The sequence below is a fragment of the Anolis sagrei genome, chromosome 1 (genome assembly GCF_037176765.1).
Source record: "Anolis sagrei isolate rAnoSag1 chromosome 1, rAnoSag1.mat, whole genome shotgun sequence".
Taxonomy (NCBI): domain Eukaryota; kingdom Metazoa; phylum Chordata; class Lepidosauria; order Squamata; family Dactyloidae; genus Anolis; species Anolis sagrei.
The window spans coordinates 244,059,728-244,084,911 of record NC_090021.1 but is presented as its reverse complement, the minus strand read 5'-3'; the positions used below and the strand labels follow the sequence as shown (position 1 = coordinate 244,084,911).

Here is a 25,184-nt window from a genome sequence, read left to right as displayed (position 1 = left end):
ATAAGCTTTAAATGTATGATACATATTTTACACTGTAACACCAATGTCTTGTTTTAAATGAGTTTATAAAAACCTACTTGCATTAAAGAGTGTCAAGACAACAATGCCATCAGTGCAATTAAATCCTTTTAAGGAATGACAGATTATATGCTGTTTAGGGACACCCAGGAAAATTAATTTCACACTCTGAAATAAAAGATTTAATACAAGTTAATATACTTATATACATATGCATGCATGTATATTGATTAGTGAAAATTATTTCTGGAGATTCTGGGGCTGCAGGATTCTGGTTTGTATAATTATATGTTCTTCAATGCTTTTGTACTAATTGAGCAGTTCAGTAGAAGATGCTTAACCATAACATTTATGTGAACATGAGGGTGCAATCTGGAAAACATAATTTAAATGTTACACAGATAAACATTTAGGGCCCTTTCACACTACATAGTTATAGTGCTATGATTCCACTTTTTCTGCCATGGTTTGATCCTATGGAGCTCTGGGAGTTTGTACTTGATGAGACACTAAGCAGGGGCCCTCAGACCTTTTAAACAGAGGGCCCTCAAACTGTTTTGGAAAAAAAAACCATGAATTAATTCCTAGGCACACTGCAAGTATCTTATTTGTAGTGCAAAAAAGAAAAGAAAAGAAAGAGCACTACAATAATTAAAACAGAATAATTTTAACCAACATAAACTGAGCAATTTATGGGAAGTGTGGACCTGTTTTTGGCTGATGAGATAGTCAATTTAAGTAGGACTGTTGTTGCGTGCCTTCAGCCCCCCCCCCCCCCCCGAAATTCTCATGGTGGTCCGCGAGAAGGCCTTACTGGTACATTATTTAAACTGTTATGCTTATTCATATCATGATCTGATCACTATGCTCAATATATCCCATATGCATGGGGGTATTGGGGTAATGATATAAAAGGTTTGCTAGGGTAGACCCTCTTTCACTCAGACTCAGCCCCCCCCCCCATCAAACTCAGCCCCTCCCAAATCAAAATCCTGGCTACGGCCCTGGAGCTGTCAAAACTTAAGATATAGCTGAACATATAACCCATCTCTTCTGGCAGGCCTAGCCAGTCATCTTTGAACCATGAGTTTTGGATTTGCATTGTATTTCTGCTGAATGTTGATCTTTGTACCCTGTGTTTTGGTGTATGTGTTTTAAATTATGTTTTGATATCTATATTTTGTTGTATGTATTTTATGTTGATATTTTGACTGTGTTGTGCTCCCCACCGAGCTGTTAGGAGAGGCATTAGCAAATAAATTCTATCATCATCATCATCATCATCATCATCACCACCACCATACATGCCTGAGATGTAATGGCAGATTAATTAGAACTCTATTCTCCACTGAGACAGGGAGAAGAGGAGCAAGGAGGGAAAGGCTTAGCTCATGAAGAGCAACCTGCTTCCCACCTCCTGCAGTGATGCCGATTCAACAGTCCAACTTCATTCCCCTGCCAACGCTGGCCTTGTCCTCCACATGTGACATACAGCAGACAATTTAACCATGGATTACAAACATATCTAATGTTCATAGCATTGACTCGAGGTCTTTTCTGTGTAATGTAATTTCCTTAATCTTCACCTTTGGTGAGGATGGTTAAAGGCACCAGATCCAAGCCAGTAAAGGAAGTTCCCAAGTTACAAACATCCAGTTTACAAACAACATATGTTTAAGAATGGGGGTGAAACAACTGGAAGTGAAAGAAATCTTCCCCTTGGAAGGGAAGTTCACTTCTGAAAGAGTTATCATGGGGAAAGGGGTTCTCCACAACAAACCAAGTGTTTCAAAATTCAATTCTCGTGGTGACAGAAAGTGAGGTGAAATCTCCTGAGCAAAACAAACATCATAGAGGTATGAACCCCTCCCTATGCTATCCAAAACTAATATCTATCTATCTATGGCTGGAGTTACAGATAATAAATGTACCTGTTCCGACTTACAAATTCAACTTAAGAACAAACCTGTAGAACCAATCTTATTCTTAGCTTGGGGACTGTCTGTACTTGGCTAGTATTTGAGTAGGAGACCAACAGTCAGGTGAAATTATTTTGGAGCCATAAATGGCCTTCAGGCTAGATGTTCTCAGTGTTTTTGAGTATTGAACTATGGATGCATTAAAGTTTGGCACCACTTTAATTGCCCTGGCTCAATGCGATGGAATTCTCGGAGTTGTAGTTTGATGAGGCACCAACACTCTTTGGTGTAGACCAGGCATGGGTTAATGTTGGCACTCCAGATGTTTTGGACTTCAACTCCCTCAGTTCCTAACAACCATTAATCTGACTGAGATTTCTGTGAGTTGAAGTCCAAAACACCTGGAGGGCTGAAAGTTTCCCATGCCTGGTGTAGATGCGCGCTGTGACTCTGGAGATTAGGGTTGGATGACACTAGTCAAATACACAGTCCGAGTCTTAGAAAACCCTGCAATAGCTTTGCCTTAGGGTTGTCAAAAGTTAGAAGTGACACAAGCACACAACAACCACCAATGTTGGATCTTCTTGCCTTGTTCATTGCAATGGATGGTGTCATGACCTGTAATAATGTGAAGTGCATGGAGCAGGTCATGTTAGTAAGTTGGGGCCCTGGGGGCAGGCCAGGCGCTGAAGGCCAGGGAGCAGCAAGCAAGATGTCTGGGGACTGAGCCATGCATCTCACACAGCCTTCTCTCCATTCCCTTTAACCAGTGGTTCTCAACTTGTGGATTCCCAGGTGTTTCGGCCTACAACTACCAGAAATCCCACCCAGTTTACCAGCAGTTAGGATTTCTGGGAGTTGAAGGTCAAAACATCTGGGGACCCACAGGTTTAGAACCACTGCCTTAAACCATTGGTTCCAAACCTGTGGTTCATGGACCACCAATGGTCCGCAAGAACTAAAATATAGTCTGCGGCCTCACTGTTGAAATACAACACCGCCTGAGCTCTACAAGTGCAGCATTTTCCCAAATGAAGCAGAGAGTGTTTGAGGACATCCGTAGGAATACCAAGGTGCGTATTCTCCCCAACCCTGCTATACGCCTGCGAGTCGTGGACTATCTACAGACATCACATGCAACTCTTAGAACGATTCCATCAGCGTAGCCTCTGAAAAATCCTGCAAATCTCTTGGGAAGGCAAGCAGACAAATGTCAGCGTGCTGGAAGAAGCAAAGACCACCAGCATTGAAGTGATGGTCCACTGCCATCAACTCCGCTGGACTGGGCCACATTGTCCGGATGCCCGACCACTGTTTCCCAAAGCAGTTGCTCTACTCTGAACTCAAGAACGGAAAACGGAATGTTGGTGGGCAGGAAAAAAGATTAAAAGATGGGCTCACAGCCAGCCTTAAAAACTCCGGCATAGACACCGAGAACTGGGAAGCCCTGGACCCTGAGCACTCTAGTTAGAGGTCAGCTGTGACCAGCAGTGCTGCAGAATTTGAAGAGGCACCAATGGAGGGTGAAAGAGAGAAACATGCCAAGAGAAAGGCGTGTCAAGCCAATCCCCACCAGGACCGCCTTCCACTTGGAAACCAATGCCCTCACTACAGGAGAAGATGCAGGTCAAGAATAGGGCTCCACAGTCACCTAGAGACCCACCACCAGTACACCAATCTTGGAAGACAATCCTACTTGGACAACGAGGGATTGCCTAAGTAACGACACAGTTGCAAGAGAGCAATGGGTCTTGCAAAATCCTCTTATAATGCTGAGGTTTATTAAATGTTTTTCTGTGCACAAGAAGATGGCAACTACTGGATGGCTTATGTTCTGTATCAGAAACTAGAACTGATGTGGTCTATCCAACCCAATTTTCTCAATCAGCACCCCAAATAACCACACCGAATCTAAAGTTGACCAAAAACTGATTGGTAACCCTTTTGGTACTAATGTTGGAGAGTGAGTGGTCCCTGGTCAAAAAAGGGTTGGGAACCACTGCCTTAAACGAACTTGCTGCCATCAGGTGTGTTGCCAGTCTTGAGCATAGGGCACGCCTATAATGCGAATGCAGCGCCTCCTGAAACCGGGCACTTTGGGGGTTAACTCCGGGTCCCGCCTCTTCCCGGGTCACGTGGTGCCGCCGCCGCCACTGCCGCGCGCTGTGGTGGAGCGAGTCAGCTGATGGAGGGCTTTGTCACGAGGGCGGATTGCTCAGTCATCTCCTTCATATCAAGAAGCAGCCAGCCTCCGTCCTGCAAAAGGGCTCTGTGAGCGGGTCAGAGCCGGACCAGCTTGCCTCCTTTTTTTTCCTTCCTCCTCCTCCCTCTCTGTTGCATCCAGGATGGGGCTCCGCGCTCTCGTGCTGCTCCTCTCCGTGGCTGCAGCCTCTTCGGCGCTGATCAGGTAGGGTTCCCCCTTCCCTGGGAGGGAGGAGGTCTCGGGACCCCGGCTTTGGAGGAGATGGCTCCACATTTTTTGCAAAAGCAAACAAACAACCCGGCAGCGTCCCAGGGGCGTGTTCCATAGTTGCTGCCCAGGGATACATCCATAATATAGACCAGGCATGGGCAAACTTGGGCCATCCCTCCAGGTGTTTTGGACTTCAGCTCCCACAATTCTGTTAGGAATTGTGGGAGTTGAAGTCCAAAACACCTGGAGGGATGGCCCAAGTTTGCCCATGCCTGGTCTACACTGTGGACTTAATGCACTTCGAGTCAGCTTTAACTGAAGGGCTCACTGTTAATGAAATCCTAGGACTTGCAGTTTGGTAGAAGAGGCTCAAGAACCTTGTAAAACTACAAATCCCATGTTTCCATAGTATGGAGCCATGGTGGTTAAAAAGTGGACTCAAACTGCATTAATTCTACCGTGTGGTTTTGTGTATGCAGGAAGGTAACATTGAGCCACTTCTCAAAACCAGCCACACTGCAGAATTGTAGCACCACTTTAACTTCCATGGTTCCCTACTGGGGTAAGTTGTGGCAGAAGAGCTCTCTTAGGGCCCTTCCACACATTCCTATATCCCAGAATATCAAGGCAGAAAATCCCACATGGAATATATGGCAGTGTGGGCTCGGATAACTCAGTTCAAAACAAATATTGTAGGATTTTCTGCCTTGATATTCTGGGATATAGGAAGGGCCCCCAGACAGGCTCTGTTTCCCAGGATCTGATCCCTGGTTTACTGCTTTAAACTGGATTATATGAGTCCGCACTGATAGACAATCTGGGATAAAAGCTGGGATCAGATCCTGGGATATAAGGTCTGTCTGGAGCCCCCTCTACACTACCAGATAATCCAGGCTGTCAAAGCAGAAAAACCACATGATCTGCTTTGAACTGGATTATCTTAGTCTACATTGCCATATAATCCAGTGCAAAGCACATGATGTGGATTTTATACAGCTGTGTAGAAGGGCAAGTATCAAAACCCTCCAAACAAGAAGAGTAAATGGTTATAAAATATTGAACCCCATTATTCTATAGCTCAAAGCCATGGCAGTGAATGTGGCGTCAAATTGTATTAATTCTGCACAATGTATGTATACAGTTCTGCTGAGTGTAAAACCTGGACACACACACACACACGTGTATATATAATGATCCTTTGATTTTTATCCATGTATTTTAACTATGTTGTACCCCACCTTGAGATGTGAGAGGAGGCAGGTAACAGATAAAATGTGTTATTATAATTTATTTAGAGAATGTTTGTTTCTTTGCTTGGCTTCTGGGAATTTTGCGTGCCTAAGGGAGAGCCCTTCCACACAGCCAAATACCCCAGAATGTCAAAGCGGAAAATCCCACATTATCTGTTTTGAACTGGGTTATCTGAATCCACGCTGCCATATATTCCAGTTCAAAGCAGAAAATGTGGGATTTTATTCAGCTGTGTGGAAGGGACTGGAGTCCGCACATGAAACCAGTGTGACTTGTGGAGTGGGATGGATTTAGAAGAACACAGTGCTGGGCCTCAGATCCTTCAGTGGATCTGAGCGCACAGAGATCCTCTTTGTGGAGAGGATTTAAGAGTCAGGGATTAAATAAGTATGAAACAAGAATCAGAAGTGGGAGAGGAATCCCCAAGAAGAAAGCCCATTCCTCCCTGGATGCTGCGCCTTTGTTATTAGCCTCTCGAGATAGCTGTTGTATTTAAAGATTGGACGCTTCTGTTTCTGAGATGAAGTTTGCTTCGAAGTAAGCCTCTTATAAAGGCACCAGATCCTGTCTTGTATTGGAAGCTAAGCTGGGACTTATTGTGACTCCATGGATTTCATAGCGTGTTCTTAGTCGAGGAATACTCGCAGGTGGTTTTGCCAGCTCCTACCTTTGAAATACTTCTTACAGAAAATGGAATTTGTTGGTGGTCTCCCATCCAAGTGCTAGCCTGCGTTGTGTCCTGCTTAGTGTCCAAGATCAGATAGGATCTGAGGCCACTAAGATTATTTAGGGAATAAACAAGGATACTAGGACAGCTTTCTTTCTTTCTCCACACCCTTGTGGTACCCTTGCTGGTTCTGACCAACAATACATCTATTGAATATGATAAAATTAATTTATTTGGTCTCTTCAAGATGAAGTAAGAAACTTTGTGTCTATGGATGCTGCAGTTCAAACTAGGACTTGTAGTAGAGGTGGGGAAATGGGTCCCTCTCTCCCCCCCCTCCTCTTTATATATAACTGTATGTTGTGGAAGTCTTGCTCCTATCATTCTCCACCACTTTCCCAAAGTGTTGATAAGGTCGGTGAAAGTTGCAGACCAACAGCTCACGGCTATCTTTCACTTTTCAAGATAAGAAGTAACAGCAGGTTTTTGTCTTCTCCTTCTTTCGTTTGATGGAGAATTATTGCTCTATCATGGAGCAAGGGTTGGTATTGCATTCTGATGTAAGTTTACTCAGGAGTAAGACCAACTGAGATTAACTCTACACTGTAGAATTGATTCAGTTTGACACCACTTAAACTACCATGGCTCAATGCTATAGATTAAAATTCAGGGAGCAGTGCTTTGATGAGTCAGCAGTGTTCATTGGCAGAGAAGGCTAAAGACCTTGCAAAACTACAACTCCCACAACTACATAGCACTGAGCCATAACAGTTGAAGTGGTGTCAAACTGGGTTGCTGTGAGTTTTCCAGGCCATATGGCCATGTTCCAGAAGCGTTTTCTCCTGATGTTTCACCCACATCTATGGCAAGCATACTCAGAGCTTGAGGGGTCTGTTGGAAACTAGGCAGGCGAGGTTTATATATCTGTGGAATGTCCAGGGTGGGAGAAAGAACTCTTGTCTCCTTGAGAGAAGTGGAAATGTTGCAAATGGCCACACTGGAAGAAAGGATATTAGAGACAAAGTTGAAATCTTTCGGCCACATAATGAGGAGACAGGAAAGTTTGGAGAAGACAATTATGCTGGGGAAAATGCAAGGAAAAGGGGCCAACCAAGGGCAAGATGGATGGATGGTATCCTTGAAGTGACTGGCTTGACTCTGAAGGAGCTGGGGGTGGTGACGGCTGACAGGGAGCTCAGGCGTGGGCTGGTCTATGAGGTCACAAAGAGTCGGAAGCGACTGAACGAATAAATAACAATAGGGTTGTGTGGAGGGGCCCTCAGTGATCTGGGAAAGGTTTGTGGCCAGAGTATAAAACTAGTATTGAGAGGCCACATTATTAAATTTATTTGTCAGGCCTTAATATAATAGAGATGTGTAGTATATGTCCTAAGAAAAATGCAGAAACAAACTACCTGATATGAAGATATCTTCAACTTTTAGACAGCTCAGCTAGTGCAAGAAGTGGTGTCTCATTAAAAACACATTATTATATCAATGGTAAAAGAATATTCTCTTTTCACTCGCTATTCCATCTTTCATATCTGATGAGATACCACCTGTTAGAGATTGAACTAGATTAAAGATGAACAATCATATTTTCAAAGCGAGCAAACATGTTTGGTGGCTGGTGTTCTGACATGCAGCAGTAAGTCCCTCCTACGTGGCTGGCAGTGCTCTAAAATCAAGATCTCTTTTAACCAGAGTGATGGCCCACAGTATCATTACTCTGTAGTTTTTTTTAAAAAAATAATGTGGTTGTATTAAAGGAGCTTACTCTATCATTTCAAAATGCCAAGGGCACAGAGGGCTGGGCTGCTTTAAAGAGCTAAGGATGCTGTCACGCCCGTAAGAAGGGGCTTGCCAAAAATCTGCCATGGCATTCTTGAAGTGTCTAATTTCATCTTCCACAAATGTGGAAGTTATCCACCAATGTGTTTCATTTGTGGTGACCATACAGCTCCTTCCGTCTCACAGCAAGATGAAGCCAATTCTTCTTGTTTCCCTTTTCTCCTGTGTTCTCTCTGAAGTGCAGAAAATGTGAAGGGATCTTTATTTATTTACGACATTTATATGCCGCCCTTCTCATCCCGAAAGGGACTCAGAGTGGCTTACAAGATATATATACATACACTATATTATATTTTGTTTTAGCTTTCTGCTGGATAGAGCTGGCTTCTGCTTGTTGGTTTCTCCTGTCAGATGCTCCACATTGAACAGGTGTGACACTCCAAATGTCACTAAATTGTAGTGCACATCAACCTTACCCGATAAAGCCAATGGTAAGGAATGATGGGAATTGCAGTACAACATCATTTGGAGGGCTATGCATTTCCTGCCTTTATCACAGAATGCTAGAGAGTTGCATAGTTCTAAAAAATATGTTATTTGTTAGGTAGAATGGAGATGACTACTGCTTGCTGCTTAAACTTAAATACTGATTCATTAGTTGGTCTTTCCAGGAAAATAGAAACAATAGTACCCAATTTAGTACCAACCCTTAATACATTGGAAAACAATAATAGAATCCTAGAGTTGGAAGAGGCCTCATGGGCCATCCAGTTCAACCCCCTGCAAAGAAGCAGGAAAATGGCATTCAAAGCAACCCAACAGATGGCCATCCAGCCTCAAAACCCTCCAAAGAAGGCGCCTCCACCACACTCTGGGGAAGAGAGTTCCACTGCTGAACAGCTTTCACAGTCAGGAAGTTTCTTTCTCATTTGCAGATGGAATCCCCTTACCTGTAGTTTGAAGCCATTGTTCTGTGTCATAGGGCCCTTACAGGCAGACCCTATATCCCAGAATCTGATCCCAGTTTTTCTGCTTTAAACAGGAATATGTGAGTCTACACTGCCAGGTAATCTGGGATAAACAGAAAGCCTGAGATTGGATCCTGAGATAGAGGGTCTGTCCAGAAGGGCCCTCGTCTCCAGGGAAGCAGAAAATAAGCCTCCCTCCTCCCTATGACTTCCCCTCACATATTTTTATATAATAATCTCCCAGCTTCAGAGAGCCTGAAAGTACTGCTCTATATGCGTAGAACTATGTCTCCCATACTGCTAGACAGCATGGGAGTTGCAGCCTAACACTTTGAGAGCATCAGGTTGTGAGAAGAGGCATTGAGGAGTGCCTCCCATGTTAATTGGTATCTGGGCTTTGTATTCCAAAATAGTTGCTACTGCTTCATTTAATTTATACGTGCATACAAATATTTGACTACAGTCTGACTCTTGTATATTAAGAAAAGGACTTAAAAAACTATTTATTTAGCTGGCCACTCTTAGGACAACTTTGTCTCCATGTTTAAGGTGTAATTTGTTAGGTTTTGTTTACAATTGTTTGAGGAATCTATGAAAATGTAGTAATTAATCCTACATGGTTATATACATTCTCATTCTTGTCTGGGGTGGGGAGTGGCTTTAAACAGGACATAAAGTAGGAGCTGTAAGAGAAAGTTTGGCCACAGGAGAGCTTCTTGCTATTCAGATTGGTGGAATGAAGCATCACAAGTGAAACTCGGATATCAACTTGGTGTCCTTCGGTGTTGTTTAAGAATATTTTAATCGCAGCATAATAGCAAAGCTCCAGAGCCAGACCTTCCAGCAGATATACTTTAATAAAAAGGAAGAAAGAACAACTTCCTAAACTTGCCCTATAAGGGTTTCCTCCCATGCAGAAGTGCCAGATTCCCTGCAGGAGGAAAACCAGCAGGTATCTCCTGACTTCACAGAAACCCTGTCAATAAACCCAGTGCACCCCAACAGGCAGTGTGGCTCCCACAGAATCTGTTGTCTACTTTCCTTTAGCTCCATATCAAAAGGCAAACAAGGCTGCCCTTGTTCCTCAGGCAAAGGCTTTACTTTTGAATCTCGTAAGATAATCTCCTTTTTGTGGAGCGTAAAGTAGAAAAATGCTCACCATGGAGCAGCAGTTGCTTTCATGTGGCTAAGCTTTATGTTGTGGGATAGGGCGGTGACATAGTTTCACAGCTTCATCTAATTTTTCTTCCTTTCTTTTCTAAAATATCAATTCTCCTGGACCAGAATCCCACTGAAGAAGTTCCCTTCTGCGCGTAGTATCTATGCTGAATATGGAACTGACCTCCAAGACCTGGATAAGTTGGGAGAAATGCTGAAATACAAATATGGGGGTCCAGGTGCAGGTACGCCTACCCCAGAGACTCTGAAGAATTACATGGATGTAAGTATATCAGCTGGTACTTCCTTCCCCAACGATATTGGCATTTTCTTCTTATTTCATAGTGAACAGGTACTATGTAATAAATCGAGAAGTTGTAACCCTCTAGCTCAGTGGTTCTCAACCTGTGGGTCCCCAGGTGGTTTGGCCTACAATTCCCAGAAATCCAAGCCAGTTTACCAGCTGTTGGGATTTCTGGGAGTTGAAGGCCAAAACATCTGAGGACCCACAGGTTGAGAACCACTGCAGCTGTCTTTGACATTGCATATTTATAGATACAGCTTGGATCAGACCTTCACAACCTGTGACCCTCCAGGTGTTATAAACTTAAGCTCCAGAATTCCCAGCCACTGGACAGGATAGGGCTTCTGGGAGTTGGAGTCCCAAACATCTGGAGGGCCACAGGTTGTGCAGGTCTGGCTTACATGGTAGGCAGTTTTATTTCAAAACATCCGGCATTCAGTGTTTCATTGGTGCGCCTACACATGCTCAGCTTCATTCCTCTGACAGACTTGATGTGTAAGCAGGCTTACACAACTGACCTGCAAGTGCCAAAGTATGTCACCTCCATGGGAAGTCCACTCCCACTGCAGTACTGCCCTTCTTGAGGCATGGCCTCCCTGATAAAGAGTCCATATATCTATATGGGACATGGCTTTTTATGACATTCCTTTTGGCAAAAGTAGCTGTCGAAACAAAGGAGAATGTGTAGGAGGAGTGTGAAAAAATTGGGGAGGGACTGAGTGGATCTGATAGTGAGGATGGTTTGAGTGTTTCTGAGACCTTGACATTCTGGGATATCATAGCCAGCCTACCAAGCAAAGGCTTCCACTGGAGAAAGAACAATTGTTTGAAGTTGGCAACCAAATAACCATGACCTACTGAGTTATTGTATGCTTTTGAGACATTTCCAATTTATGGCAATCCAAAGGCAACCCTATCGTGGGGTTTTCCTGGCAAGATTTGTCCAGCCTTCCTATGTGGCTGTGAGAGTATGATTTGCTCAAGGCTACCCACTGGGTTTCATGGCCAAGTGGAAATCCAAACTTTGGCTGCCAAGGTCCTAGCCCAACACTCAAATCAATACACCACTCTGGCTCTCAACCTACTAAAGAGACAGCAGTATAATCTCATTGTTAAATCCAAGCATATTCATTCAAGGATTATTTTTGTTACCTTTGGCAGCTTTACTGACATTACTTTAACTCCTCTTGGAATATTTCCCTCTCTTTGTATCTCTCTTGTGCAGTCAAATTAATTAGGAAAGAACGGGTTAATAGTCTGCTGAAACTTAATCCGCTTAATCCACTTAACTGAAATATATAGTAGTTAGTGGTCCATTTTTCTTCTCCAGTTGAGTCTTTTAATATGGGCCACACAACAGTGGTTACTTTTTGCTGAACTCTTTTTGCCATCAGTTATATGTCTTCCAAGTTGTTTCCAACCTATGGCAATCCTAAAATGAATCTATCCCTGGGTTTTCTTGACAAGATTTGTTCAGAGAGGGATTGCCTTTCCTTTCCTCTGTGGCTGAGAGAATGTGACTTTCCCAAAGTAACCCAGTGGGCTCTCCAGAGAAATAATCTAAGACACAGTCCTCTACAGCTGTCTCTTTTTGCCACCATTAAGATCTCAGAAATGATCATTGTTCTTGTAGGATGAAGGAACTATTGCAACTGTTGCAGATGGTGCTTATTTGCTCTCTAGGACCCCTTCCACACAGCCGAATACAATCCCATTTTATCTGCTTTGAGCTAGATTGTATGGCAGTGTGGACTCAGATAACCCAGTTCAAAGCAGATATTGTGGGATTTTCTGCATTGATATTCTGGGCTATGTGATTGTATGGAAGGGCCCTTGGTATTCTTTGCAAAATAGTTGTAAATAACAAGTGCATCTCCTTTTCTGATTTATTGATGGAGGATTGTCTAGCAAGGCAATCGCTAGAGAATATCTCCAGAATAGGCATTGGTGAACCAATGCGTTTTTATAGAACCAACAATAGTTCAAATAAAAATAATTTGCTTTTGCATCATCAAATTCTGCTCAGACTGGCTATTCAAGAGTCAGGAAAAAGATGCTTGAGTGTGGGAAGAACCAGTAATCACAGACTCTTGCAATTAGATTAAATCGGGGGTGGGAAATGTTCCACCCTACAGATCTTGTTAGACGGCAGCTTGCAGCATTCCTCACTGCTGGGACTTGCAGTCCAATCAGGGTCATATGGTACTCTCCCCTGGGTTAAGAGGAAGGCCATTTGCTGGGATTAGGATGCAATACGAAAGGTGCCATCTGAAAACTAAGTTAGTGCTAAACATGTTCAATAGAGCATAGAACTAGAAGCAATAAACTTCTGGATATCTAATATGACGATAACCTGGAACAGCCCTTGCTAAATGTTACTCTATTGCAGTGGTTCATAAATATTGGTCCTTTAAGTGTTTTGGACTTGAACTCTCAGAATTCTTGAGAGCTGGCCAAGCTTGTGGGGACTTCGGGAAACTGAAGTCCAAAAGCATGCTTTCTTAGAAGGACCAAACGTTGGGATCCACAACTCATTCAGATGGTAGTTAGGTGGAATCAGATGAGATGTGGGAATCTTGGCCTGTAGCTAAAAAGTCTAGAACCAAAGACTATTTTACCTTTAATAAAACTCCAGTGTGAGAGCACCCATCCCCACTCTGAAAATGGATTTTCTTGTCAAACAGCTCTTAAAGGTTGCCACATATTTGAAGCCAGTTTTTCAAGGCTCTCTGGAGCACCTGATCTGCACCTCCTGAGCAGTAATAAAACTAGATGTTTAGTATAGCTGTGGGAATTCTATGAGAAATAATACCTCAAGGTATTCTAAAGTTTTGTCTTAGGAAGAATTACAGAAATCAGTAAAGAAAGGAATGCAGATTTAGCTTGATGGCAGCTGTACAGGTATATATTTTCTAGACAAATGTTTGATTCCTTTCCAAAGGATTTGAATCTCTGTTATGCTGTATAGATCACCTCTACTCTTAAACAATGAGAGGACTAATTTTTGTAGGTCTGGGAAAGAAAAGCTTATAAGCTTTGAACAATGTTGTGTCATGGCTATAATTGTACTCTTGGCAAAAGCCAACGACTCCAGGCATACTTAATATTTCATTATAATGAGGTCTTTATGGCACCATGCAATTCCCAGGCTGCAGCGTAAAGCATACTTTCTTGAAAGCAAGCGCCAGTGCCGTCAGCAGGATTTGTTTAGGGGGAAAATGATTTGGGTGTTGTGGTTCTTGTGTTTTTATGGCCTACTTCTCTAGACATATTTACCTGGGGGTAAGTCTCACTGAACTAAGCACACCTGCTGTTTCTCATGCATCTTGGGTTCAGACTACCTGAAAGACTCTTATCTCCCTGTATGACAAAAGCAAGAACTAGAGAGCAACCAATAAAATCTGTAGAAGAAACTGGAGATTTATCTGAAGGTGCTCAATGGGTAGATTTTTTTTTGCAGGTTTTTAAAAAAGCCCAATATGTTTTTGCCAAAATATACTCTCAAAGGTCTGATTCCTAGAAAAGAAACCATTTGAGGGTTTCAGTTCTAGAAATTTCTGAATTTAAAAACATCAGATAGCCCCTGAAGAAGGCCTTTAAGAATATATATACAGGTGAAAACATGTTGGACTTTTAAAAATCCAATAAAGTCCATCAATTGAGCCCCTTGAAAATTTATTCAGTGCATCTCCCTCTATGAAGATGACTTCCCTTCAGTCCAATCACTGTCAAAGTCATGTTTTTGAGGACATTGGAGAAGGTCTTCTCAGGTCCCTTCTACACTGCCGTATAAAATCCAGTGTAGTGTAGACTCATATAATCCAGTTCAGAGCAAATAATATGGATCATCTGATTTGATAATCTGGATTATATGGCAGTGTTGAAAAGGCCTCAGTGGAGGCTAGATTTATCCTTTTCTACTCTTTTTTGCTGTTAAGCAAAGGTTTCCTTATTTATACAGGCCTTCAGCTTCTAATTGGGTCTTAATTGCTAAAGGGCCTTTTACTGGGGGAATGCTATACTTTTATCTTCACTATTAGGTTTTAAGCATTCTTTAAATCATTTTAAATTAGTGTTTTAAGTTGATTTGTTAACTAATTGGGTGTTAACTTTTGCATTATGCATTTTAACAGTCAATGTTGTAAGCTACAGTGGTCATGAAAGGTGTGCTTCAAATATGTGCAACCCTTGGGAACCCACAAAGGTCCAAAGATTATTTCTGCCGCTCAAGAGGAAAACATTTCACGGTTGACATTTTTAGAGCTTTTACAGGTGGTATCCTTCCACCTATCTATTACGTGGCTGAGCATAAGAGATGTTTTGTGTGCATTATTTGTGTATCTTACCATTTTACCATGAGAATAGTCTCTGTCGCTAGGAAATACAGAGCATTTTACAAACAGGCCCTGAATAAGAAGGTGCTAAAGACACAAGTGAACTTCCCCTCCTTTTTTAGCACACACAAACCATTCTTGGTTCTAGGAGGCTGGATACCAGAGCTTGGAAAAGATACAGTGTCTGCACTGACTGGGTTCTTTTGAGAGTTGTAATCCAGGAAAGAGCATTTTGGTTGATAAATGTCTTTGCTGAGTAAGTTAATTGGTATGAATGTTACATTTGAATTAGCTGTTGAGATCCTGAAAATCTGAGAATAAACCGAATTTGATTCTGCAGTCCTTTCATGCTTTCAAAGAATTTACCTTAAATGTGAAAGACTAAACTCTTTTTTTTCCTACTAAGTTGGTATCACCTTGATCATGCATTACTCCACTGTGATTCCTAGCATAATAAATGTAACTTCACCAAAACATCATTAATCCCTTATTTACCTGGACAGATGACCATATCCCTTAATTGTGTTGCCCAGAAAATAGGAGAGACTGTTATTATGTATCTGTTGACTTATCATTCAACAATTGATTGAATGGATCAACTCTAGTTGGCACCAAGAGCCTAAGTGAGGGCTACTTGTGTTCCCTGAAATCTGACAGACAGTGAGGATGAGGGCTGATCAGTGGTGGGATTCCCTCTTCAGCATGAGCAACAACACTGATCTTGTGCTACTCTAAATTATGCACATCTCTTCTCTAGGGAAAGCACATATTTTGACTTCTTTTTTCCCATTTGCCCTAGGCCCTTGTCAGCCATCCAATTTTCTTATTCACTTTTGACTTGTCATCTCTTTGTTTGCCAATTCATGAGAGTTCTTGTAAGAAGGAAATGGAAGTGTTTAATCAAACTCTGCTTATGATGTTGAAATTTAGAAAGTGAAGATTGCCTAAGTGTTTTCTTCTGAAGAAAGGTCAATTTGTCTTGAGCCATGGCATTTTGAAGGTAGCACAATTGTTCCTATACACTGTTTCCTTCAGGGCTTGTCCTGGACAGGCATATATACATATTCTGCACTGGATAGACAAATGAAACATCTCATATCTTGAATTGCAAAATCCAGAATTGTCCACATGAGTGGCTAAGCTTCTCATATCTTTGCTTTCCGATAGTTCAGTATACATAATCATACACAAAATTGTTTTTAAAATTGTATAAAAACTTTTAAGATATATATGAAGCAGAAATGAACTTCTTCAAGATATCTCATTATGTATGTATATGCAAATACAGGTATTCAAAAAAGTATATATCAAAGTATTTCTAGTTATAAACACTTTGAATATGAAATACTCAACCTGTACAAGATTTCTGGAAGCAAATAATATTTCTAAGCTAGCATAACATTCCAACATGCCAGTCCCTCCATGTATTTTGGGGTATTTCTGCCTTCATTTCCAAATGTGTAGATCAGTCCATTGTGTCTTTGCAAAGTGAATCAGGAATTTTGAAGTGACCTGGGATGAACAATGCAGTTGGAATCCCAGTGGCTCTTCAAAGCACTTCATTTATTTGGAAGAGGCTATCTACAAGGTTTAATCTTGCAGATGAGGAAAGAATTGATATCCAGATATGGTTATAGTAGTAGTAGTAGTAGTAGTAGTAACAACAACAACAACAACTTTATTTTTGTATCCCGCCATCTCCCTGAAGGGACTCAGGGCAGCTTACATGGGGACAAGCCCACTAAACACAGATTAAAATATAATGCAGTAAAATTTACAAATAATAAACATCATAAAAACATAACATTATTCAACAATTCTTATAATGACTAGGGCTATTGAAAGTTTAAGTCTCACAGCATCTGATAAATAATGTGTAGCCTCAGTCCTAAAAATACATTCATTCATTCATTCATTCTTCAGTCCTACTATTGGGGTTTAGATTAGACTGGTTAAATTATACAATGTAATACAATTTTTGTTCCTGGGTTATAAATGTAATTTTCTAATTGGTTCTATCATAAAAACATGGAAAAGGTTTATTAAACTGCAAAAAACTTTTGTTCTGGTGGAACATCCTGCAGCTCATTTTGCTGTAGTTTTTCAATGAATATCTCATAGAATCTCAACTAATTAAACCTAGTTTGTGACAGCCACAACAGCAAAGTTTCTGGCATATAACAACTAATGTCAATTAAACAGGAAATAACTCTTTCAAACCATGAACAGAATTTTTTCAAATTTTGTTACATAGTGTTATAAGTCAGCATGTAAATAATTGCAAATGATTCAGTAAGTCTGCTGTAGCTGGGATTACTAATAGTATTCAGGCCAAATATTTTTTTCTGACTTGAATGATACTTACAAGGGAAAAATTAATGCTGAGCTGTTGGGTTGCCATAAGTCAGACGCTACATGAAACCACACAATAACAAGACAAATTACTTGTTCATGCTCCTCCCACCTCCTCCACTCCTATAATTAAGTTTGCATGAAGCTTGATCAGCAGGTATCACAAGCTTTAATTTCAGCAAATCTTCCTGACTTCTTTTTTTTGGCATGAGAATAGGATTTGCTTTTCTTTGAGTATATGGATTATTCAAGAACCCCAGGCATTCACAAGATTCCCCACTTCTGATTCCCCATGTGGAGAAACTGCTGAAATGGAGGTTCCAGTATCAATGATACGCAATGTCTCAATGGAGCTGCAACCTTTTCATGATATCTGGTCGATGGAGCAACTGAAGATACAGTATGGCCACCATTTCATTTGTCCATCATTTCACTTATTCACTTTGTGCCTTCTGTAGAAGCTACACTCTCTTCTCAGTACTGATTTGTCTCACTGAAAATTAGAAAATATATTTCAAAACATTGACATTGAAAAGAAATGACACAAGGTCTCATCTGATCTTGGAAATCAAGCAGGGCTAGGGTCTACCAAGAAAGAAAACATGATGTAGGCTATATTTCAGAGGAAGGACTTGGCAAACCACAGTATTTAGTGCCTAAGAAAACCCTATGGAATTCATTGAGTTGATAGGTGGCTTGATTCACACACACAAATATATGTGAGCTCAGCTCAAAGTCACATTGAGTTCATCACACTTAAAAATAAAATCTGTTTTGGGGTCAACATGGTGAACGTGAGAGAAAAAGAATATAAGAAGTAGAGACTGGCTCTGCTCTTAATTAGTGAGAAAAACACGAACTTTCAGGGTCAGAGCAAGGAGAATTTTGTGAATGTGTTTTGTGTTTGAGACTCTGGGATTTCCTCCTTCTCAAAATGTCAGGGCACATACCTATGTATTCTTGCAAAAAAAAAAAAAGTGGTAGCTCAGCTTCAACCTAGCCTCATATCCTTATGCATGCATGTGTACACTGGGGACCATTCTGCTGAACAAGCACTGGATTTGACTTGGAAATCGAATGTCCTTATTTCACAACTCTTCTGCTGTTCTTTAAGTAGACAAGGGCAGGAATTTACAGCTTTTATCTGTGAAAGGGTTGCTATCTCTTGGGAATCAAACAACGAGACAGGTGTATTGAAACACTCTTGTAAACAGGAGCTCTTCAGACAATCTGAATGCAGAACTTACAGCTCTTTTATAAGGGGAAAGACTTCACATGTGGGATTTTCCATAGTTTTCCTATCCAGAAGCATTATACAGTTCTTCCTCTGAAGGGAAAAGAGAAGGAAGAATTTAAAATCTGGGAAAGCACAAGAAACTGAAGTCATCTGGAAGAGATGAGGACAATTTTACAGTAAGGTCCTTGCTTGAACACTATTCCTAAGTAGACTTTTTGTAAGCTCAAGGGCTCCTTTGGCCAGGGGCTTTGCTGGGTTACTTGTCCAGTTAAGCATCATACACAATACAGCAGGCCAGAAGAAAGGATGGGGTTCCTTGTAGATGGCATGGCCCTGGAAAGTGTTTCATCCTACTGATCTGTGACAGTTGCAAAACTAAACTTCTAAAAGGCGTAAAGCACCCAAAATAGCCGAATTAGTGTACAGTTGACCACCACATTTGCAGTGTTGACTGCATATTTGGTTATTAACGGATATGATTAATCGCTAAGCCCTCCAATGCAATCTCTATAGTCAACTTCCTTCAGCCATGCTGGAAGACCTAGATTGACATATGTCTATGAATCTCTAGGTGTCCATTATGATTCTGTGGTCATTTTCTAGTGGTGGAGGACCTCAAAATTCCTAGAGAGGTGTTTTCTCAAGTAAAAAATATGGCAACTTCTTTATTTGCAGTTTTCACTTTCACTGAGGTCTTATATACTGAATAAATTGAATTCAATATTGGTTGTTGGTTTTGATGCCTTTTTAATATATTGTTATAATGTTGTTTTATTCTGTTTTATGCTGTTATGCTTTTTAATGTGTTAGATTTTAAACTATGTTGATCGGGCTTGGCCTCATGTAAGCTGCCCCGAGTCCCTCCAAGGAGATGGAGGCGGGGTACAAAAATTAAGTTGTTGTTGTTGTTGTTGTTAAATAACTTTTATTTTTACCTACCTCTCCTCACATCACCATAAAATGCATATTATAAAATATATAGTAATATATTAAAATGCATTACTATAATTTTTTTGTCATGTCAGGAGTGACTCCTGGTGTGAGATTACTATAAAATATATATATTTAAATACATAGTACAAAGATTTAAATACAATAGTGTTTACTTACTTACTTACTGTTTGTATACCCCGCCCTTTTCCCTGAAGGGGACTCAGAGCGGCCTTACAATGGGCAATAATTAAATGCCACATAAAACAAACATATAATAAAATAAACATATACATTAAAACATAGAATTAAAAACATATAAACATTAGTAAAAGTATGCACATTTAATATTGACTTCATATGTCATTAAGCCTAGCAAATGTATAATGGGCATTGAATATTAACCATTGGGATGAATGAATAAATGGAGAACTACCTGAAAGGAACAGAATGGAGTAGCTGAAACACTGCCAAGAAACACTGCTCCATTTTGTTGCATGTCCCACGTGTAGTTTAGTCCTCCTTCTGTAGCTGTGGTGAGAAGGTAGTCAGTAACGATCTGCTCTGTTTTTTAAACTAATGATGAGAACGAAGACTCTCTCAGTTAAGTTTAATGTAGTGTGTTTGGTGGTGTTCTTCTTAGGCTGGTGCAAAGAATGACATAATATGTGGACTCCTTTCTTGGACAGGTAGACAATTACTACCTCACTTGGGATTTGAACACAGCAAATCCTATTGGGGCATAAGGGGTGTTTTAGAAACATAGCTTGAAAGATTCTTTCCTTTTGAAAACTTGCTGCAGGCAAGAGGTTAGTGTAAGGCTTCCTATGAGAAAGCAGTGTTAGTTTGTCATTGGGGGGAGTGTTGCAAAACTGTTTCAAAACTTGGACTTTAAAATAATTTGCATTAGCTCCTGGGGCACATTACACTCGTGAATTTTCTGGAATATTGTTATCGAGGCAGTACACCTTTGGCCTAAAGGACTGTCACACCTTCTCTGTGGCTAATCCCAGGTTCGGGAATTCACTTCCCAGGAAGGGCTAGGTTTATTTCATCTATGTTGTCTTCTAGGTGAATTTTTATTTCAACAGACTTTTGGGAACTGATTGGTTTCCAAGAAAATAGCTTTTCTGAGTGTGCTGCTCTGCTTCTGTCCTTTGCTTATAAGTATAGAGGTTTAATTCTACAAAGAATTCAATGCAATTTTAATCATAACTTGTATGTTTTGATAAACACACATTTTACATATATTTATTTTCTTATTTTGTGAGCTGCTCAAAATCAGGACAGGAGTATGAATAAATCAATTACACCATAAGCACAGCAGAAGTGCAATACCACATGAGGAATACTAAAAAGATAGTTTGGCTTCATCCTGTCAATTCATTTAATAATAATAATAATAATAATAATAATAATAATAATAATAATAAACAGATATTATTGCTGCCAGGATCACTCAGCTTACCTCTCTTGTCCCACATTAGAATTTTGTCATGTCATTTTAGCAAACATTTCATTTTTCAAAAGTGGCTAAAGAGGAAGGAAAGATGATGCATTAATCTTGGTTATTGCAAGCTTGGCGTCTTGATTTTTGAAAGAACTGCTGCAGTTGCTAAATAAGAAACTTTGGCAATCCTGCTGCAGTCAGCTGGAAACTTTCTGTCTGCCACACTTCGCCCACCTCCACGGTGCTTCACACAGGCAAACACGTGTTAGTAATGCTTTTTATGACCAACCATGTCTTGTCACATGCAGAACTTGGAAAAGTGACTTTATGGATTACATCTTCCAGAAGGCTGGTTCATTCTGGGAGTTGTAGTCCACTATCATGTTTCCAAGCTCTGGTTTTGTTAAATACCATATTCATTCCTTTATTTATTTATTTATTGTATTTATTCATGTATTTAAACTTTCTATATCTCCTCCCAATCCAAAAGTGCTCCTTAGCAAATAAAACCAAATAAAAATGCAAAGCCAAAAACATTTTAATAACACATTTCAATACTACTTTAAAAGTCAAAAAAGCAATCTAAAATAAATCCTGGAATGCAGTTTTAAAAGAATTCCTTTGCGGGTGCTTCAGAATTGGGGTTGAAGGGCAGGGGTGGAGGTTTGACTCTCACATCCCAGAGTTTCAGGGAGGATCTGTGTTTAGTCTGATCTTGATGCTCTGCGTGCAAGGCATGTCCTTTATATCTGAGCTACATCGATTGCCATGTACAAAATGGAAAGAGTTGGCTCTTTTGGCTGGGAAGAATTGTGACAGACATTAGACAGACGGGGTGGACACACGGCAGTTCTGTGGATAGGCAGGACCATGGATGTTAATGTTCTTTCCACAAAACTAGAATTGCTGCTACTAATAATATGCCATTACTGCCACATCCATAGGGAGACACAGTAAGAAATACAAATACATATTATAATTATAATTATTTGGTCTAGACAAATGGACTCAAGTATATTCATTTTCTTTGAAGCTGATGTAGGACTTTTTTCAGATTTATGGAAGACCTTAGAGAACCTCCCTGTTATCTCAAAACTGTAGCTTTCCAGCCCTGTTGCTGCTATTCCTTTGCTATTTGCCTCGCAGAGATATTTCTGAGTCAGCATTGCATTTAATGGCATTTTAAACAGAGACCTTAATCTGATCCTATCTCATTTAGTTTTGTAACAACTTCATATCTGACTTGGCTTTATTTCGGTTTCCTTTGTATCATAAAGCACCTGTTACACAATAAGTTGCCTGCAGTGAAAAGGGAAAAGGCAGATAGATTTCTTATATTGATAATCTTAATTTGCAGAAACCATACAAATACGAAGTCAGTTATGTTTATTGTCTTTTGCCCTGTTTCCCTTCTAATTTTAGGTTGCATGTTTAGGATCCTTACATCCTAATGTAGTCAACTTAATCCTGCAAGCAAAATAGAGTTGAGGACAGTGCTATAAACAGAAATAGAAATAAAACCCCTTTGATTTTGTTTCCAGTAGTCAAATGAATGCTCAGAAGGTCTGCTAATATTTTTTAAAAATAACTGCAAAAGGTACAATGTTTCTGCAATTCTCATAGCACTGAGCTCCTATAATGGACAGTTTAGCATACATTTTTATCAGAATGTGATAAACTGCTATCACACTTACGCGCACATATGATCCACCATGCTATTTAGCACCCTGTTTATGCTGTTGGTTATTTTTTATAGTAATGGTTGCCTGAAAAATAGAGAAATTAAATGTCTACTTTTTGGATGCCCTCCAAATAGAATGACAACTTTTGGACAAAATTCTTCCACCTGTGTATCTGAAATTTGGCACCCCTATAACTCTCAAAAAGGCAACCTGCCAATTTCTACTAGATCAGTCAAACCGTAACTTGGAAAATATTAACAGTTCTGGGTTTTTTTACCAAAACATTAAAGCATCTGTTTCCAGTTTGGTAGACATAATCCCTTTCCATAGAACCAATTTGCAATTTAATTAAGCTCTGTCAAACAGAATAACAATAACAATAATAATAATAATTATTATTATTATTATTATACCCCGCCACCATCTCGCCGAAGGGACTCTAGGCGGCTAACATGAGGCCAAGCCCAAAAATTACAATAAGGCAAAATAAAATGCATACAACAGACAATAACATCAAATAAAATACTAAATAATAACAAAGTACTATAATAAAATAAAACAATAACATAATTACACAAATATAAAATGATAAAGGAATTAAACAACAAGAAGAAAAATGATAATCTCTGCTTTTTTCTTCTCCATCTTGGCCAATGGAAAGACCCTTAATTTGGATTTTCAAACTTAGGTGTCGGTTTGGAATTTGAGTTGAACTAGATCAGCTCCAAAATACTAGATTGGTGTACAGATTGATTCTAGGACTCTGCTCCTTTTTATTACAATAACATTTGACACATTGATATATGTGTGAAGTGTTTGTTCAGTTTCTGTTTTGCATGTGTAGTGTCAGACTTTAGTTTGAACGAACATATTTGTAGCCTCTCCATCTTAAACATTTAGTATCTGGATTGAGCAATTACAATCTGTAGACATTTTATAGTTTTATCGTCAAAAGATCACTTGTTTTCAGCTGCAGCATCGCCGTTTGAACTCATATGTACCATTTAACCCTAACAAGTGGTTGAATATGTTTTGAGGTTACAATGCAAGAATTTTCTAGTGAAGGGAAAAATATTGATCCCTAAATGAGTGTGCTCTGCATGAGGCTATCTTTGAAAACTACTCAGAAACTTTAGCTTACCCAAGGAGCCCTAACCAAGTTGTTAAATAGGGCTAGCTATAGGGAACACACAACTCCCTTGTTACAACAGATTCATTGACTGCCAGTTTAACTACAATTTATAATGCTGTTTTTTGTTTACTTCAGCAGTCCTTATTTGAAAGACTGCATCTCCCTTTATGAACCTCACAGAGCAATAAGATCAACTAAAGAGTCCCTTCTCTCTATCTACCACCTTCTCTGGATTATTTGGTAGGAACAAAGTAGAGACCTTCTCGGTGACTGCTCCCAGATTTTGGAAACCGATCCCTTGAGAGTCCAGATAATCCCATTGATGCTCTTCTTCCATTGCCAGGCTTTTACAAATTGAGTAGGGTAGCCATGTGGTGCTGCTTTTAAGGTTTGTGTATTGTCTAGTGATACGTATGTTTAATGTTTTAACGTCATAAATTGTTAAATATAAATTGTTAATCCCCTTGTGTCTGATTACCAGGATTAAGTCGGGATATAAATAAATACAATAATGATAACAATAGTAATATAAATAAAAATAAGTATTGATTGTGACCCAGTGTGGTTTAGTGGTTTGAGTGTTGGACTATGACTCTGGAGATCATGATTCAAATCTCTGCTCAGCCTTGAAAACGCATTGTGCCTCATCCTCAGAGAAGGGCAGAGGAACCCTCCTCTAAACAGATACTGCAAAAAAAAAAAAAAAATCCTGATGGGTCTGCCTTAAGATTATCAGTTGAAAAGAACTTGAACAACAAGCATTGATCACCTAAATTGAGTATTTAAATATGCATGCAAATTATAATAGAGAAAGTGACTGTAAGAAAGAAACACGTACTCTTTAAGCATTCATTTCTTCTTTTGGAATGAGAACCTCCTCATCGTTTGGGCACTTTAAAGATATTGGTGAGTTTTCCAAAATGTGTAGGCGAGCAGTACATCAAGTGCATTGCCTTGTGCCAAAGGCTCTACTGAAGCACATGAACAACTGTGCTTGCTTTCTTGTTTTGCTTTAAATGTCTATGTGCAGCCTCCGTTTACATTTTTTTTAAAAGAGCATGGGCAGGAACAGAAGGTGATATTCTTTGGGCCTTAAGTTTTCACTCCATGTTGTTTTTTGTTTGTTTGTTTTTCATTTTTATATCATAGCCTTTTATAAGCTCTGGTCCTTGTAAATGTCAATCACCGTAGCAAAAGAGTAAACTTCATTTCAGGTTAATTACAAGGTAGTTTGTTTTTTCATAACTGCCATAGAATTTGAAGCAAATTGTCAAGTATTTTTGGCGTTTCCTCAGTGCCATACAAGTCTTTGCAGAAAAACACATGCTGGTTTTTAATTTGAAATACCAAAGGCAGAGGAAGGAACCTTTAATTTCATCAAGCTGTAGGTAGATCAGACAATGCAAAGAGTACTTGAGAAAAGAAAAAAAAAGTGATATTGCGTGTGTAACTGGGAAATCATTGTGTCATGGCAGCTTGTTCCAGAAAGAAAAACCCTTTCCATCTTGAGTGTGCAGCACGGTTTTCTCCCCTGTTGCAAAGTGTAACTCTAAACACTGAGACATCAGGATGAAATTT

General features: G+C 40.0%; 1 protein-coding gene across 1 annotated transcript in view; it reads left to right on the top strand.

Moving 5' to 3' along the window:
- The first annotated feature begins 4,091 nt into the window (after window positions 1–4,091).
- CTSD (cathepsin D) overlaps window positions 4,092–25,184 on the top strand; it is a 43,780-nt gene continuing 22,687 nt past the window's right edge. The window contains exons 1-2 of the mRNA XM_060768756.2: window positions 4,092–4,344; window positions 10,312–10,468. Coding sequence (XP_060624739.2) covers window positions 4,283–4,344; window positions 10,312–10,468 — 219 coding nt within the window. The 5' untranslated portion in view covers window positions 4,092–4,282. The remainder of the gene's footprint in view (window positions 4,345–10,311; window positions 10,469–25,184) is intronic.